Below are 16693 nucleotides of genomic sequence, written 5' to 3'. Positions count from 1 at the left end.
GTACTTTCCAGGGTCCTATCATTCATAGTGTAACCCTTTGCCTTGTTAGCCTCCAAGTGCATTACCTCACACTTTTCCATTTGCCACTGCTCTGCCCACTTGACCAGTCCATTTATATCCTCTTGCAGTTTACAGCTATCCTCCTCACTATTTACCACCCTACCAATTTTCATATCATCTGCGAACTTCTTGATCATATCCACTACATTTAGGTCCAAATCATTTATGTACACCACAAACAGCAAGGGCCCCATCACCAAGCCCTGCAGAACCCCACTGGAAATCGACTTCCAGTCCCAGAAACATCACTTTCTGCTTCCACCTCTCAACCAATTTGGATCCAACGTGCCACTTTGCCTTGGATCCCATGAGCTCTTACTTTCTTGACCAGTCTGCCATGAGGAACCTTATCAAAACCCTTGCTAAAGTCCATGTAGACCACGTCAAATGCATCACCCTCTTCAACATGCCTAGTTACCTCCTCAAAAAATTCGATCAAATTTGTGAAACATGTCCTTCCCTTAACAAATCCATGCTGACTATCCCTGATTAATCCATGTTTCTCCAAGTGCAGATGTATTTTTGTTGTGAGTGTTGGAAAATGTAGCACAAGTATTTTGTATCATATCGCTGAGGCAGCAGGCAGGTTTACAGAACCACCTCTGTAATTTGACAGCAAAGTTATTCTTCAGGTTCATTGATTTTCATTAGGTATATGTTCTCGCATTCTACTAGGGAAAAAACTTATATCCACACGTAAATTCCATTTGTAAGGAAGGGAATCTATATTTGGGGTTACTTATATAAATGCTAATACCAGAGTAAACCAAAAACAGAGCCTCTCATACATTCCCAAATTCCAATTAAACTGCACAGTCGCCCAAACACTAACTGAAATTGATCAAACAATAGTTATAATAACCAGCTGAGACTATAGTAGTAATTTGAAGACATAAGCACATATTGAACGATTCAATCCAAAGCTTAATCAGATAGCTTTGACTGAGTCTCTCTCATACAGGTTAAAGTTTGTCACACATAACATGCTATGTGATTGAAACAAAAGGAAACTTTCCTTGCTCGTCCTTCTCGACTAGTCTGCAGCCTTTGACATGGTTGATCACACCATCCTTCTCCAATATCTTTCCACTGTTGTGCAGCTGGGTTGGGATTTCTCTCATCTGGTTCCATTCTTACCCATCTAATCGTAGCCAGAGTATTACTTACAATGGGATAGCTCTCTGTTCCCAACCAATACCTCTGGTGTTCCCAAGGATGGATCCGTAGCTCCCTCGTTTCTCTTGTATATTTTGACCCTCGGCAACATCATCCAATCATCCACAAGCTAGTTTTCACATGTGCCTCACCTCCAACTCTCTCGACTCATCCACTGTCACAAACTCATCAGACTGCTTACCTGACATTCAGTACTGGTTGAGCAAAAATTTCCTCCAATTAAGTATCGAGAAGATTGAAGCCACTGTTTCAGCCTCCACTCCAAACACTTCCCTAGTTACCAACTCTATCTCTCCACTTGACAACAATCTGAGATTAAACCAATCTGTTTGCAAACTTGGTATCACATTTGGTCCTGAAATGAGCTTCCAACCTCATATCCGTACCATTGCTACTTGCACCTCCTGAACATCACCCGACTTTGCCCTGTCTAACTCATCCCCTTGCTGAAACCCTCAATTCATTTCTTTGTTACCTCTAGGTTTGAGTATTACAATGATCTCCTGGCTGGTCTCCCACATTCTACTACATTCAAAACTCTGATGCCGTGTCTTAACTCGTACCAAGTCCTGTTCCCCTTTTACCTCTGTGCTCGCTAACACTGGCTCCCAGTCAAGCAAAGTCTTGATGTTAAAATTCTCATCCCTGTTTTCAAATCCTTCTATGGCCTCACTATCTCTGTAATTGCCATCATTCCCATAATTCTCAAGTTATCTACATTCACCGATTTTGGCGTCTTGTGAATCCCCAATTTTAATTACTCCACCTCTGGTGGCCGTGATTTTAATTGCCTAGGACCCAAGTTCTGGAATACCCTCCCTAGGCCTCTCTACTTCGTTTTCCCCCTTTAAGACAATCCTTAAAGCCTATCAATTTTATCAAGCTTTTGGTCATCTGACCCCATATCTCCTTATGTGGCTTGGTGTCATATTTTGTTTTATAATGCTCCTGTGAAACACCTTGGGAAGTTTATGATGCTGTATAAACATAAGTTGTTGTTGTACAAAGATTACATTTGAATTCCTGAACAGCAATTTTAAGTCTCCATTTCATCTCGCCCAATCATGCCTGCACTATTACTTGCTGTCTGATTTATAGAAAACTTCTTAAGAGTAATGATGTACCTTTAGGTACAGAGATTTTTCATCCAGAACTCTCTGTATATTGCCCACTTTGTACCACAAGGGGCTTTCATCGGGGAATAACTGGGCCAATTCGGGAGCAGGGGGATTAAGATAGAAAAGGCACCTCACAGTTGGATTGCAGTCCCACAAAACTGTCAACAGGTTATCACCTTGAAACATTAAGAAAGTTAATTCTGTTTCTGTCTCCTCAGATGCTGGAGTTTTTGTTTTTAATTTGAGATTTCCAGCACCTGTAGTATTTTACTTTTTACAAGAATATGAAATTATTAGGAATAACATTTAAACAAATTGAAAAATATTTTTCCAGAGCGATTGTATCAAAATAGGAATTTACAGGTTTCAGCGATGGAAATTCCATTAGATGTCAAGAAGCAATGATTAGATTCTCTCAGTGGAGATGGTCATTGCCTGGCACTTGAGTGGCGCAAATGTTGCTTGCCACTTATCAGCCCAAACCTGGATATTGCCCAGGTCTTGCTGCATTTGCATTTGGACTGCTTCAGCATCTGAGTCGTCATGAAAGGTGAACATTGTGCAATCATCAGCGAACATCCCTACTTCTGACCTAATGATGGGAGGAAGGTCATTGACGAAGCAGCTGAAGATGGTTGGGCCCAGGACACTAACCCAAGGAACTCCTGCAGTGATGTCCTGGAACCAAGACGATTGACCTCCAACAACCACAACCGTCTTCTTTTGTGCTAGGTTTGACTCCAACCAACGGAGAGTTTTTCCCTGATTCCCATTGACTCCAGTTTTGCTCAGGCTGCATGATGCCACACTCGGTCAATTGCTGCCTTGATGTCAAGGGCAGCCACTCTCACCTCACCTCTGGTGTCCAGCTCTTTTGTCCATGTTTGAGCCAAGGTTATAATGAGGTCAGGAGCTGTGACTCTGACACAACCCAGACTGAGTGTCAGAGAGCAGGATATTGCTAAGCAAGTGCCACTTGATAGCACTGTTGATGACCCCTTCCATCACTTTACTGATGATCAAGAGTAGACTGATAAGGCGGTAATTGGCTGGTTTGGATGTGTCCTGCTTTGTGTGTACAGGAAATATCTGGACAATTTTCCACATTGCCAGGTAGATGCCAGTGTTGCAGCTACTCTGGAACAGCTTAGCCAAGTGTTGTGGCAAGTTCTGGAGCACAATTCTTAATACTATTGCTGGATTTTAAACGCTCCAGGTTTGATAGATCTACAGAGGCCTCACAGGCGGGCTAGTATGCAGCATACAATTACCTTCTCTGTCACACCCAAAACTCAGCAGACTCCGGTCGCACTCTCTTATGTAACTGGCACCTTTGACAGGCTCGTTCTGAGTTTGCTTTTTCCATTCGACTCCAGTGTCTACAGCTTCCTTGTTCCCGCACTCAGAGGCTGAGTTGGGGCTGGCGGACTGGGCCCGGGCTGACCTGCACTTCAACTCCCGTTTGGCTGTGGCAGCTGCCAGAGGCTGAGGCTGCTGCTGATCGTCCTCTTCACTGGACTCACTCCTCCTGCGACGGAAATTCCGCTTCGTTTTCTTTCCGAACATTCTAAAGACAATCCGCGAACGAACACTGCGGCCGCAACGTTCGGAGCACGCACCGGAAGCGGGGATGGATTCTCTCACTGTAGATTTCCGGGGGGGGGGCGGAATTGGGATGAGGCCGATGATAGGACTGATAAAGTCATCTGAAGCACTTCATTTTAAACTTTAATACCAACACAAAATGCACCGATATTTGCAATGAAATGTTAGTATCAGGACATTTGGTTTTATTTCTGTTAAAGCATCATAGAAGAATTGTCTTTCATTTCTTCACCCCCCCCCCCCATCCAATATTTCAAATCAGAGATTCTGGGATCGTATAGCTGCTTGATGTTTGTAGCAAACCATGTCCGGGAGTGAATTATATAACCTTGTAAAAGGTGTTTGGCAAACTTCCCATTAATTTATAAACACAAACTACGCTAATACTAATCATCTCAAAATGCATTAGCATCTGCCTTGCCAATGAAGTCATTTAAGAAAATGAGTCACAGTTTGAGCCCCTTTCTCCCCAAAGTAAAATAAGATCTCCCAATTGGTGGAAAATTCCCAAAAGATAGAGCCGCTTCATTGCAAACGAACGGGAATACACATATTCTGCAGCTCTAAAAATAATTATCGAAAGTAAGAGATTTATATCAAAAAATAAACGGAATTAATTGCATAAGGTTGTTTTGTGATTGCTCATAGTTCAAACTTATCCATTATGTGCCAAAAATTGCTGTCAAAAATGCCACAGCAACTTCAGCTGTGAAATTAAATGTGGAAATCGAGAAGTTTGATGTTGGAAATGCCGGATTTGTTGTTAACTTCAGAATGAGCATCGTGGTATTCCTGTCCTTGCACTATAAATAGGAATTAAATTCACCACAGCAAGCTAAGTCGTCACTTCAAGTCTTAAACACGTTTTAAACCAATATGTGTCAATTACTTCAAGCCAACCTCCCCTGGAACTGAAAATTACCTATAACAAGTGTTTAGTATTGCTGAAAAAAGACATTATGTTAAAGCTTTCCATCTTGCGCTCATCAGGACAATTGCAAGAACACTAACGTCAGGGGAAGCAACAGCTTTATACTGTATGAGAAGAGAGTGCTGATTTGTTGACTGATTATGGCTGACAGTTAACTGCCAAGCATTGTTTAAAATTTAAACTAAACAATGCTTGGCAGTTAACTATCAGTCACCATTAACTGGTTCATTCTCCATGACAACGCTTCTACCAGAGTCCACTGGCCAACCGATCAGCACTCCCTTCTCATGCAGTTTAAAGTTGTTGCATCCCCTGACATTGGTATTCTTGCAATTGTCCTATTAGTGCAAGGTGAAAAGCTTTGGTAAAATGTCTTTTTTTCAGCAATACTCAAGTTCTGTACTACCAAACAACTATTTATTACAAGTGTGGAGTGTTGTTCTTGGAGAATTATCTAACAGTTTTTTTTTACTTTTCTCTTTCTTAGTCCAATCCTTCTTTCCCGATTTTTACTTCTTGTCCTGCACCAGGTTTGACATTGAATTCATCCACTCTAATTTACACTCCCATGTTAAGATCTTAACAGAATCATAAGATTGTTGCAGAAGATGGCCATTCAGCCCATCGTGTCTGCACCAATTCTCCAAATGAGCAATTCATTTAGTGCCATTATCCCGCTTTCTCCTCATAACCTTGCACATTCTTACTTTTCAAATGACAGTCGAATTCCCTTTTGAATGCCTCAATGGAACCTACCTCTCTCACACTGTCAGGCAGTACATTCCAAAACTTAACCATTTGCTGTGTGAAAAAGTTTTTCTCATATTGCTTTTGCTTCTTCTACAAATTACTTTAAATCTCTGCCTTCTCATTCTTGATCCTTCCACATTTCTTCCAAAGAACATTTCTTCCAATCTACCCTGTCCAGACCCCACATGACTTTGAATACTTCTGTAAATCTCCTCTTAGCCTTCTCTTCTCCAAGGAAAACAGTCCTAACTTCATCAATCTATCTTCATACCTAAAGTTCCTCATCCCTAAAACCATTCCTGTGAATCTTTTTTGCACTCCTCTCCAATGACTTCTCATCCTTTTGAAAGTGCAATGCCCAAAACTGGACTTAATGCTCCAGCTGAAGCCGAACCAATGTCCTATATAAGATTAGCATAATCTTCTTGCTCTTGAACTCTATACCCCTCCTGATAAACCTCAGGATGGAGCATGCTTTATTAAATGCTCTCTCAACCTGTATTGCCACATTCAATGACTTAAGCAAATATACACCCAGGTCCCTGTGCTCCTGCACACCATTTAGAATGGTATATTTTATTTTATATTGTTTCTCTATGTCCTTCATACTGAAATGAAACTCTTCACGCTTCTTTGCATTGAACTTCATGTGCCACATGAATGTCCATTCCACCAATTGGTCTGTGTCCTTTTTAAGTTCTACACTATCCTCCTCACAGATCACAACACGTGCAAGTTTCGTATCACCTGCAAATTTTGAAATTGTGCCCTCTGCACCAAGGTCTAGTTCATTAACATATATCAGGAAAAGCAAAGGTCTCAACACTGGCCCTTGGGGAACTCCAGTACAAACCTTCCTCCAGCCTAAAAATCACCCAATAACCATTACTCGCTATTTCCTGTTGCTCAGCCAATTTGGTATCCATGTTGCTACTTTCCCTTTTATGACATGAGCTTTGCTCACAAGTCTGTTGTGCAGCACTACATCAAATCCATATTGAAACTCCATGAACACTACATCAACAGCATTGTCCTCATCAACCCTCTCTGTTACCTCTTCAAAAACATTCCAGCATGTTAGTTAAAACTCTTAAGAAATCATGCTGGCTTTCCTTAATTAACCTGCATTTGTCCACATGACTATTAATTTGGTCTTTAATTATTGTTCCTAGAAGTTTCCCCTGCACCAAAATTAAACCAACTAGCCCGTAGTTGCTGGGCTTATCTTTACATCCTCTTTTAGACAAAGGGTGTAATGTTTGCAATTCTCCTGTCCTCTGGCACCACCTGAGTCACAGAATCACAGAATCATAGAATCACACAGTGCAGAAGAGGCCCTTCGGCCCATCGAGTCTGCACCAACATGTGAGAAACACCTGACCTACCTACCTAATCCCATTTACCAGCACTTGGCCCTTAGCCTTTAATGTTATGACGTGCCAAGTGCTCATCCAGGTAATTTTTAAAGGATGTGAGGCAACCCGCCTCCACCACCCTTCAAGGCAGTGCATTCCAGGCCATCATCACCTTCTAAGTAAAAAAGGTTTTCCTCACATTCCCCCCTAAACCTCCTTTCCTTCACCGTGAACTTATGTCTCTTGTGACTGACCCTTCAACTAAGGGGAACAGCTGCTCCCTATCTGCCCTATCCATGCCCCTCATAATCTTGTACACCTCGATCAGGTCGCCCCTCAGTCTTCTCTGCTCCAACGAAAACAACCCAAGTCTATCCAATCTCTCTTCATAACTTAAATGTTTCATCCCAGGCAACATCCTGGTGAATCTCCTCTGCACCCCCTCCAGTGCCATCACATCCTTCCTATAATGTGGGGACCAGAACTGCACACAGTACTCCAGCTGAGGCCTCACCGAGGTTCTATACAATTCCAACATGACTTCCCTACTTTTGTAATCTATGCCTCAATTGATAAAGGCAAGTGTACCATATGCCTTTTTCACCACCCCACTAAAATGCCCCTCCACCTTCAGAAATCTATGGACATGCACACCAAGGTCCCTTTGTTCCTCAGAACTTCCTTGTATCATGCTGTTCATTGAATACTTCCTTGTCAACTTACTCCTTCCAAAGTGTATCACCTCACACTTTTCAGGGTTAAATTCCATCTGCCACTTATCTGCCCATTCGACCATCCCATCTATATCTTCCTGTAGCCCAAGACACTCAACCTCACTTGGTTGAGTCCAAGGAAAAATGATGGCCAGTGCCTATGCAATTTCCACTGTCACTTCCTTCAGTATCCTTGGATGCATCTCATCCAGTCCCGGTGCCTTATCAACTTAAAATACAGATAGCCTATCCAATACCTCTTCCTTATAAATTTTCTTCTAATGTCTAAATTACCTCCCCTTTCACCATGGAGGATTTCATCTAGGGGGATTTTAATCTGCATAGAAACTGGAAAAATCAGATGGCCAAAGGTAGCATAGATGAGGGTTCATAGAATGGTTTCGGGATAATTTCTTAGAACAACATGTTCTGGAGCCAACCAGAGTGCAGACTATGCTAAACCTGGTATTGCGCAATAAGATAGGATTAATTGATAACCTCATAGTGAAGGCACCTCCAGGTGGCAGCAATCATAACATGATTGAATTTTACAATCGATTTGAGGGGGAGAAGAATGCATCTGAGATTTGTATTTTAAACTTTAATAAGGGCAATTATGAGGACGTGAAAGTGGAGCTAGCTAAAGTGTGCTGGCAAATGAGGTTAACGGATAGATCGATACAGATGCAGTGACAGACTTTTAAAGAGATATTTCAGAATACAAAGAATAGGTAGATTCCAATGAGAACAAAAACTTCGAAGGGGAGGACAAAGCATCTGTGGTTAACTAAAAAAGTTATATACTGTTTCAGGCTTAAAGAAAAAGCATATCATTTTGCAAAGATGGGTGGCAGGTCAGAAGTTTGGATAGAATATAAAGAACAGCAAAGAATGACAAAAAGTTTAATAAGGATGGAAAAATTAGAGTCCAAGAGGAAGCTAGCTAGAAATATAAAGATGGATAGTAAGAGTTCCTATGAATATTTAAATAAGAAAGGAGTTAGAAAAGTGAGCATTGGTCCTATAGAAAGTGAGTCTGGAGAATTAATAATGGAAAATAAGGAGATGGCAGATGAATTGAACCAGTATTTTGCATCGGTCTTCACTATAGAGGATACAAGTAACATCCCAGAAATAGCTGCAAATCAGGAAATGGAAGGGAGGGAGGAACTTAGGAAAAATACATTCACAAGGGGAGTGGTACTGAGCAAATTGTTGGGGCTGCAGCTGACAAATCCTTGGGTCCTGATTGACAGGTCTTGAAAGGAGTGGCTAATAATATAGTTGATGCATAGGTTTTAATTTTCCAAAACTCCCTGGATTTGGGGCAGGTTCCATTAGATTGGAAAATAGCAAATGTAACTCCTTTATTCAAAAGGGGTGAGGACAGAAAGCAGGAAACTACTGAGAAGTTAGCTCAGCATCTATTATAGGGAAAGTGTTGGAAGCTATTAGTAAAGATGTTATAGCAGGGCACTTAGAAAAATTCAAGGCAATATGGCAGAGTCAACATGGTTTTGTAAAATTATGTTTAACCAATTTACTGGAGTTCTTTCAAGGAGTCATATATGCTGTGGATAAAGGGGAACCAGCGGATGTACTGTACCTAGATTTCCAGAAGACAGTTGATAAGGTGCCACATCAAAGTTTATTACGGAAAAATAAAAGTTCATGTTGGAGGGCGTAACATATTGGCATGGATAAAAGATTGGCTAGATAACAGGAAGCAGAGGGTAGCCATAAATGGATTGGCGGAATGTAACGAGTGGTGTGCCACAGGGATCAGCGCTTGGACCTCAACTTCTTACAATTTGTATAAATGACTTGGATGAAGGGACTGAAGGTATGGTTGCTAAATTTGCTGATGACACAAAGATCGGTAGGAAAGTAAGTTGTGAAAATGATGTAAGGAGCCTACAAAGTGGCATAGATAGGTTAAGTGAATGGGCAAATATCTGGCAAATGGAGTATAATGTGGGCAAATGTGAAATTATGGCAGGAAGAATAAAGAAGAATCATATTGTCTAAATGGTGAGATTGCAGAGCCCTGAGATTCAAAGGATCTGGGTGTCCTAGTGCATGAATCACAAAAGGCGAATACAGGTACAGCAAATAATTGAAATACTGTGTACAGTATTGGTCTCCTTATTTAAGGAAGGATGTAAATGTGTTAGAAGCAGTTCAGAGAAAGTTTACTAGACTAATACTAGGGGCAGAATTTTGATCGGCTGCCCGATCGCCGCCGCTGAGATGGGCCCCACCGCCATTTTGAATGGGCAGGCCAATTAAGGCCCGCCCAGCGGGCTGCCCAACGGGAAGCGCTATGCGCTTCCTGTGCGGGCAATGGGGATTCCCTGAGACTAAGTGCTGCCTCAGAGAGAGCGCTGACAGTTTTTGAAAGTTGAAAAATACAAAAATTAAAAAATTATTAACATGTCCCCCTCATGTGACAATGTCACACGAGATGGGACATGTTAATAAATATCACATAAACTTTATTAAAGTCTTTTAAAACAGACATGAAACCTCATCCCGCCAGTGGATGAGGTTTCATGTTTTTTCAGAAGCCCGCTGGGGCTCCTGACCTGCCCGCCAACCTTAAGGTTGGACGGGGCATGGCTTTTAATTGGCTTAATTATCCTGTCAATGGCCTCAATTGGCCATTGACAGGTCGGCGGGCGGACAGATGATTGAGCTGTCCGGTCGCCTTCCTGGATATTTAAATGGGGCGGGATGACGTTGGGGGTTCCCCCTAATGTCATCCTGCATCATTTTCGTGTCAGTGAGCGGGCTCCGGTGCCAGCTTACCAACAGAAAAATTCTGCCCCAGGAATGGGTGGGTTGTCTTATGAGAAAAGATTGGACAGGTTAAGCTTTTCTCCACCGGAGCTTAGAAGAGTAAGAGGCAACTTGATTTAAACCTTTCAGATCTTGAGAGGTCTTGACAGAGTGGATGTGGAAAGGCTGTTTCGTCTTACCCGAGAACCTAGAACTCGAGGTCATGGTTTAAAAATAAGGAGTCACTCATTTAAGATAGAGATCAGGAGAAATTTTTTTCTCTCACAGTGTCTTCAGTCTTTGGAATTCTCTTCCTCAAAAGTCAGTGTAAGCATTGAATATTCTTGAGGCTGAGTTAGATAGATTCTTGATAAACAAGTGGGTGAAAGGTTATCGGGAGTAGGCAGGAATGTGGAGTGGAGGTTATAATCAGATCAGCCACGATTTTATTGAATGGCAGAGCAGGCTCAAAGGGCCAAGTCGCCTGCTCCTGCTCCTAATTCATATGTCCATATGTATGTTCGTATGTCTGGGTAGCATCTTCTTACTTGGAAAAGACATGCAAATATTCATTTAATACCTCAGCTATATCCCCAGCCTCACCTGGGTCCCGCTGCTGCCAGCCACCATGTGTAAATCCCCTTTTTCGTCCCTAATCGGCCCTCTTCCGCCTTTTATCACCCTTTTACTATTTATATGCATATAGAAGACTTTGGTATTCCCTTTGATGTTAGCTGCAATTCACTGCTCATATTCCCACAGTGTTTCTTTTATTTGCTTTTTCACCTGCCCACTGAACTTCCTGTATTCAACCTGGTTTTCAATTGTACTTTCTACCTGACCTCTATCACAAGCAGACTTTTTCTTCCTAATGTTAATTTCTAGCTTTTTTGTCATCCAGGGAGTTCTGGATTTGTTTGCCCTACCTTTCCCTTTCAAGGGAATATACTTTGATCGTGCCTGAACTATCTTTTCTTTGAAAGTAGCCCAGAGTTCAGCTACCATTTTTCCTGCCAAACTTTGACTCCAGTTAATTTGGCCCAGATCTTATTCCATTGAAGTTGGCTTTCCCCTAGTTAATTACTTTCACTCTGGATTGTTCTTTCTCCTTATCCACAGCCAGCTTAAACCTTATGATACAATCATCACTGTCCCCTAAATGTTCTCCTACTGACATTTGACCACTTGGCCCATCTCATCCCCAAGAACCAGGTCTAGCAGTGCCTCCTTTCTTGGTAGACTGAAAACATACTGCTGTAGAAAATTTTCCTGAACACATTCTCTACCCTTTATATGACTTTTATCCAGATCTATATTTGGGTAATTAAAGACCCTGATTATAACTACTCTATAATTTTTACACCTCTGTAATTTCCTTACAAATTTGTTCTTCTACATCCTTATCACTACTTGGTGGCCTATAGACCACCCTGAACTATGCATTTGCATCACTTATGTTCCTTAGCTCTAGCCAAATAAACTCTGTCTTTGACGCCTCTGGGACATCATCTTCCTCTAGCACTGCAATGCTCCACTTAATCAATACTACAACCTCCCCCTTTTCCACCTTTCTTATCTTTCCTGAACACTTTATATCCAGGAATATTTAACACCCAGTCCCGCCATTCCTTGAGCCACATTTCTGTTATAGCCATAACATTGTTTTCCCACATGGCAATCTGCACCTGTAAATCACCAATCTAATTTGCCACAATCCGTGCATTCATATACATGCAAAGTAACCCTGACTTAGACTTTATTACTTTCTCCCTTACTCTGGCCCCACCTATTAATTTACTATTCCCTATTCTAGTACTATCTAACTCTCCCAGTATGCAGTGCACTTTGGCATTCCTCTCTGATATTACCTTTTGATTCCCACACCCCTATCAAGTTAGCTTAAACCCCAATAGCACTAGCAAAATGCCCTGCAACCTGTGCAATTCATTTCATAATCCTTCAAGCTGATTGGTTAAGGAGTTAACATAGTTCACAATTAAATATAGTTGCTTCCCTCTTCACTCACATACCCTGTGGAGGGCGCCACATCATTTCCATCCAGCATTTGCAGCCACTTGCCGCACAAACTATAATAATGATGTAACGGGCAAAGGCAAGTCTAAAAAATATCCGGTGTGGTTAGAGGAACTTTTGGGCTCTACTTTGTGCACTACTTTGCTTTGGAAAATGGGCACAAAACTCAGGTGCATTCCAGACACATACATAAGAGAGCATAGGAAATACATCAAGTATCAAGATGCACTTCCTAGCACAAAGGGTAGTAGAAATCTGAAAATTACTACCCACCAAAAAGCTGCCTAGGCAAGGTCAATTGAAAATTTCAAAATTCAGATTAATAGATTTTTATGAAGTAATGTTATTAATTGGAGGTCTTGTAGTGCAGTGGTACCGTCCCAAGCATTGGCTTCACGTCACACTTCAAGACTTGATAGCCACAGAAGGAGCATTCATAACATGGCCAAACAGGCATATTATCAGCCTGTAAATCCTTCCAATACACTTGATGGCAGATGGTAAGATTGGGAGAGTTTCCTGATCAGCTTTACTGCTGATGGCAACAACAAACCACTGCAGTACCTTAGATAAAAACAAAAAAACTGCGGATGCTGGAAATCCAAAACAAAAATAGAATTACCTGGAAAAACTCAGCAGGTCTGGCAGCATCGGCGGAGAAGAAAAGAATTGACATTTCGAGTCCTCATGACCTTTCGACAGAACTTGAGTTCGAGTCCAAGAAAGAGTTGAAATATAAGCTAATTTAAGGTGTGTGGAGGGGGCGGAGAGAGAGAGAGAGAGAGAAGTGGAGGGGGTTGGTGTGGTTGTAGGGACAAACAAGCAGTGATAGAAGCAAATCATCAAAAGATGTCACCAACAATAGAACAAAAGAACACTTAGGTGTTAAAGTTGGTGATATTATCTAAACGAATGTGCTAATTAAGAATGGATGGTAGGGCACTCAAGGTATAGCTCTAGTGGGGGTGGGGAGAGCATAAAAGATTTTAAAATATTTAAAAATAATGGAAATAGGTGGGAAAAGAAAAATCTATATAATTTATTGGAAAAAAACAAAAGGAAGGGGGAAGCAGAAAGGGGGTGGGGATGGGGGAGGGAGCTCAAGGCCTAAAGTTGTTGAATTCAATATTCAGTCCGGAAGGCGTAAAGTGCCTAGTCGGAAGATGAGGTGTTGTTCCTCCAGTTTGCGTTGGGCTTCACTGGAACAATGCAGCAAGCCAAGGACAGACATGTGGGCAAGAGAGCAGGGTGGAGTGTTAAAATGGCAAGCAACAGGGAGGTTTGGGTCATTCTTGCGGACAGACCGCAGGTGTTCTGCAAAGCGGTCGCCCAGTTTACGTTTGGTCTCTCCAATGTAGAGGAGACCACATTGGGAGCAACAAATGCAGTAGACTAAGTTGGGGGAAATGCAAGTGAAATGCTGCTTCACTTGAAAGGAGTGTTTGGGCCCTTGGATGGTGAGGAGAGAGGAAGTGAAGGGGCAGGTGGTGCATCTTTTGCGTGGGCATGGGGTGGTGCCATAGGAGGGGATTGAGGAGTAGGGGGTGATGGAGGAGTGGACCAGGTTGTCCCGGAGGGAGCGATCCCTACGGAATGCCGATAGGGGGGGGTGAAGGGAAGATGTGTTTGGTGGTGGCTTCATGCTGGAGTTGGCAGAAATGGCGGAGGATCATCCTTTGAATGCGGAGGCTGGTGGGGTGATAAGTGAGGACAAGAGGGACCCTATCATGTTTCTGGGAGGGAGGAGAAGGCGTGAGAGCGGATGCGCGGGAGATGGGCTGGACACGGTTGAGGGCCCTGTCAACGACCGTGGGTGGAAAGCCTCGGTTAAGGAAGAAGGAGGACATGTCAGAGGAACTGTTTTTGAAGGTAGCATCATCGGAACAGATGCGACGGAAGCAAAGGAACTGAGAGAATGGGATGGAGTCCTTACAGGAAGCGGGGTGTGAGGAGCTGATTTCAACTGAAATTCCACCCCTCATGTTTCGAACCCACCCAGGATTACAGGTATCTCCGGGACATAAAACGTTTCTCGGACTGCTGTTCCCGTCACATTCTGAAATCCACACTCAGTGCCTTGAGCCGCCATATGAACACATTCGACCTCTCCCTCCAGCAGCACCGCCGTACCCTTTTTCAAAGCTGCGCGTGCCCCCAGTTTCATTTTATTCTTCGGTTCATCCGACGCCTCAACAAGAAACTTTTTCTCTTTCTCTCAAGTGCTAAGGAACACAAGCTCCAACATCGACACCAACACCCATCTAGGACCCTCCACCCCCGCCTGTCCCTCCGTCCCCACCCCATCTTCCAATCCCAGCCCCAGCCGTGTATTCACTATACCCCCTGATGTTCCCTTCTCCGATGCTGAATGTTCAGTGCTCAGCAAAGGACTTAGTTTCATACCCTTACGCCCTCACCTCAATGAATTTCGGGCTCGGCATGATGCTGAACTCTTCTTCCGCCGTCTTCGTCTCCGGGCTCACTTCTTTGGGCAGGGGTCCTCTCCCCATTCAACGGATCCTTTCACCCACCTCCAATATTCTCCCTCCACCTGGACCCCTCCCTCTGGATTCTTACCTTCTCTTGATCTTTTCATTGAGAACTGTCGGCGTGACATTAGTCGTCTCAATTTCTCTGCTCCTCTCACCCATTCTAACCTGTCTCTCTCTCAACTTACTGCACTCCATTCTCTCAGGTCCAACCCTGACATTGTCATCAAACCCGCTGACAAGTGTGGTGCTGTTGTTGTCTGGCGCACTGATCTCTACCTCGCGGAGGCTGAGCGTCAACTCGCAGACACTTCCTCCTACCTCTCCCTGGACCATGACCCCACCACTGAACATCAAGCCATTGCTTCCAGGACTGTCACTGACCTCATCTACTCTGGGGATCTTCCTCCCACAGCTTCCAACCTAATAGTCGCGCAACCTCGGACGGCCCGCTTCTATCTCCTACCCAAAATCCACAAACAGAACTGCCCTGGTAGACCGATCGTCTCAGCTTGCTTCTGCCCCACAGAACTCATTTCTCGTTATCTTGACCCCCTTCTCTCTCCCCTTGTCCAGTCCCTTCCCACCTACATCCGTGATTCCTCTGACACCTTACGTCACATCAACAATTTCCAGTTCCCTGGCCCCAACCGCTTCCTCTGCACCATGGACGTCCAATCCCTCTACACCTCCATCCCCCACCAGGATGGTCTGAGGTCCCTTAGCTTCTTCCTCGAAGTGAGGCCCGAACAATCCCCATCCACCACTTCTCTCCTCCGTCTGGCTGAACTTGTTCTCACGTTGAACAATTTCTCCTTCAACTCCTCTCAATTCCTCCAAATAAAAGGTATGGCTATGGGTACCCACATGGGCCCCAGCTATGCCTGTCTCTTTATGGGGTATGTGGAACATTCCTTGTTCCAGTCCTACTCCGGCCCCCTTCCACAACTCTTTCTCCGGTACATCGATGATTACTTCGGTGCTGCTTCATGCTCTCGTCGGGACTTGGAAAAATTTATTAATTTTGCTTCCAATCTCCACCCCTCCATCATTTTCACATGGTCCATCTCTGATACTTCCCTTCCCTTCCTTGACCTCTCTGTCTCAATCTCTGGTGATAGACTGTCCACCAATATCCATTACAAACCCACCGACTCCCACAGCTACCTCGACTACAGCTCCTCACACCCCGCTTCCTGTAAGGACTCCATCCCATTCTCTCAATTCCTTCGCCTCCGTCGCATCTGTTCCGATGATGCTACCTTCAAAAACAGTTCCTCTGACATGTCCGCCTTCTTCCTTAACTGTGGTTTCCCACCCACGGTCGTTGACAGGGCCCTCAACCGTGTTTGGCCCATCTCCCGCGCATCCGCCCTCACGCCTTCTTCTCCCTCCCAGAAACATGATAGGGTCCCCCTTGTCCTCACTTATCACCCCACCAGCCTCCGCATTCAAAGGATGATCCTCCGCCATTTCTGCCAACTCCAGCATGAAGCCACCACCAAACACATCTTCCCTTCACCCCCCACTATCGGCATTCCGTAGGGATCGCTCCCTCCGGGACACCCTGGTCCACTCCTCCATCACCCCCTACTCCTCAATCCCCTCCTATGGCACCACCCCATGCCCACGCAAAAGATGCAACACCTTCCCCTTCACTTCCTCTCTCCTCACCATCCAAGGG

At 43.8% G+C, this 16693-nt stretch overlaps 1 protein-coding gene across 3 annotated transcripts in view; it reads right to left on the bottom strand.

Moving 5' to 3' along the window:
- LOC121278362 (intron Large complex component GCFC2-like) overlaps positions 1–3984 on the bottom strand; it is a 54602-nt gene extending 50618 nt beyond the window's left edge. For all 3 annotated transcript variants that reach the window (XM_041188702.1, XM_041188703.1, XM_041188704.1), the window contains exon 1: positions 3626–3984. In XM_041188702.1, coding sequence (XP_041044636.1) covers positions 3626–3920 — 295 coding nt within the window. In that variant the 5' untranslated portion in view covers positions 3921–3984. The remainder of the gene's footprint in view (positions 1–3625) is intronic.
- Between the last annotated feature and the right edge of the window lie 12709 nt (positions 3985–16693).

This window comes from Carcharodon carcharias, chromosome 5 (genome assembly GCF_017639515.1).
Source record: "Carcharodon carcharias isolate sCarCar2 chromosome 5, sCarCar2.pri, whole genome shotgun sequence".
Lineage (NCBI taxonomy): Eukaryota > Metazoa > Chordata > Chondrichthyes > Lamniformes > Lamnidae > Carcharodon > Carcharodon carcharias.
This window is presented reverse-complemented; position numbering and strand designations above follow the sequence as displayed.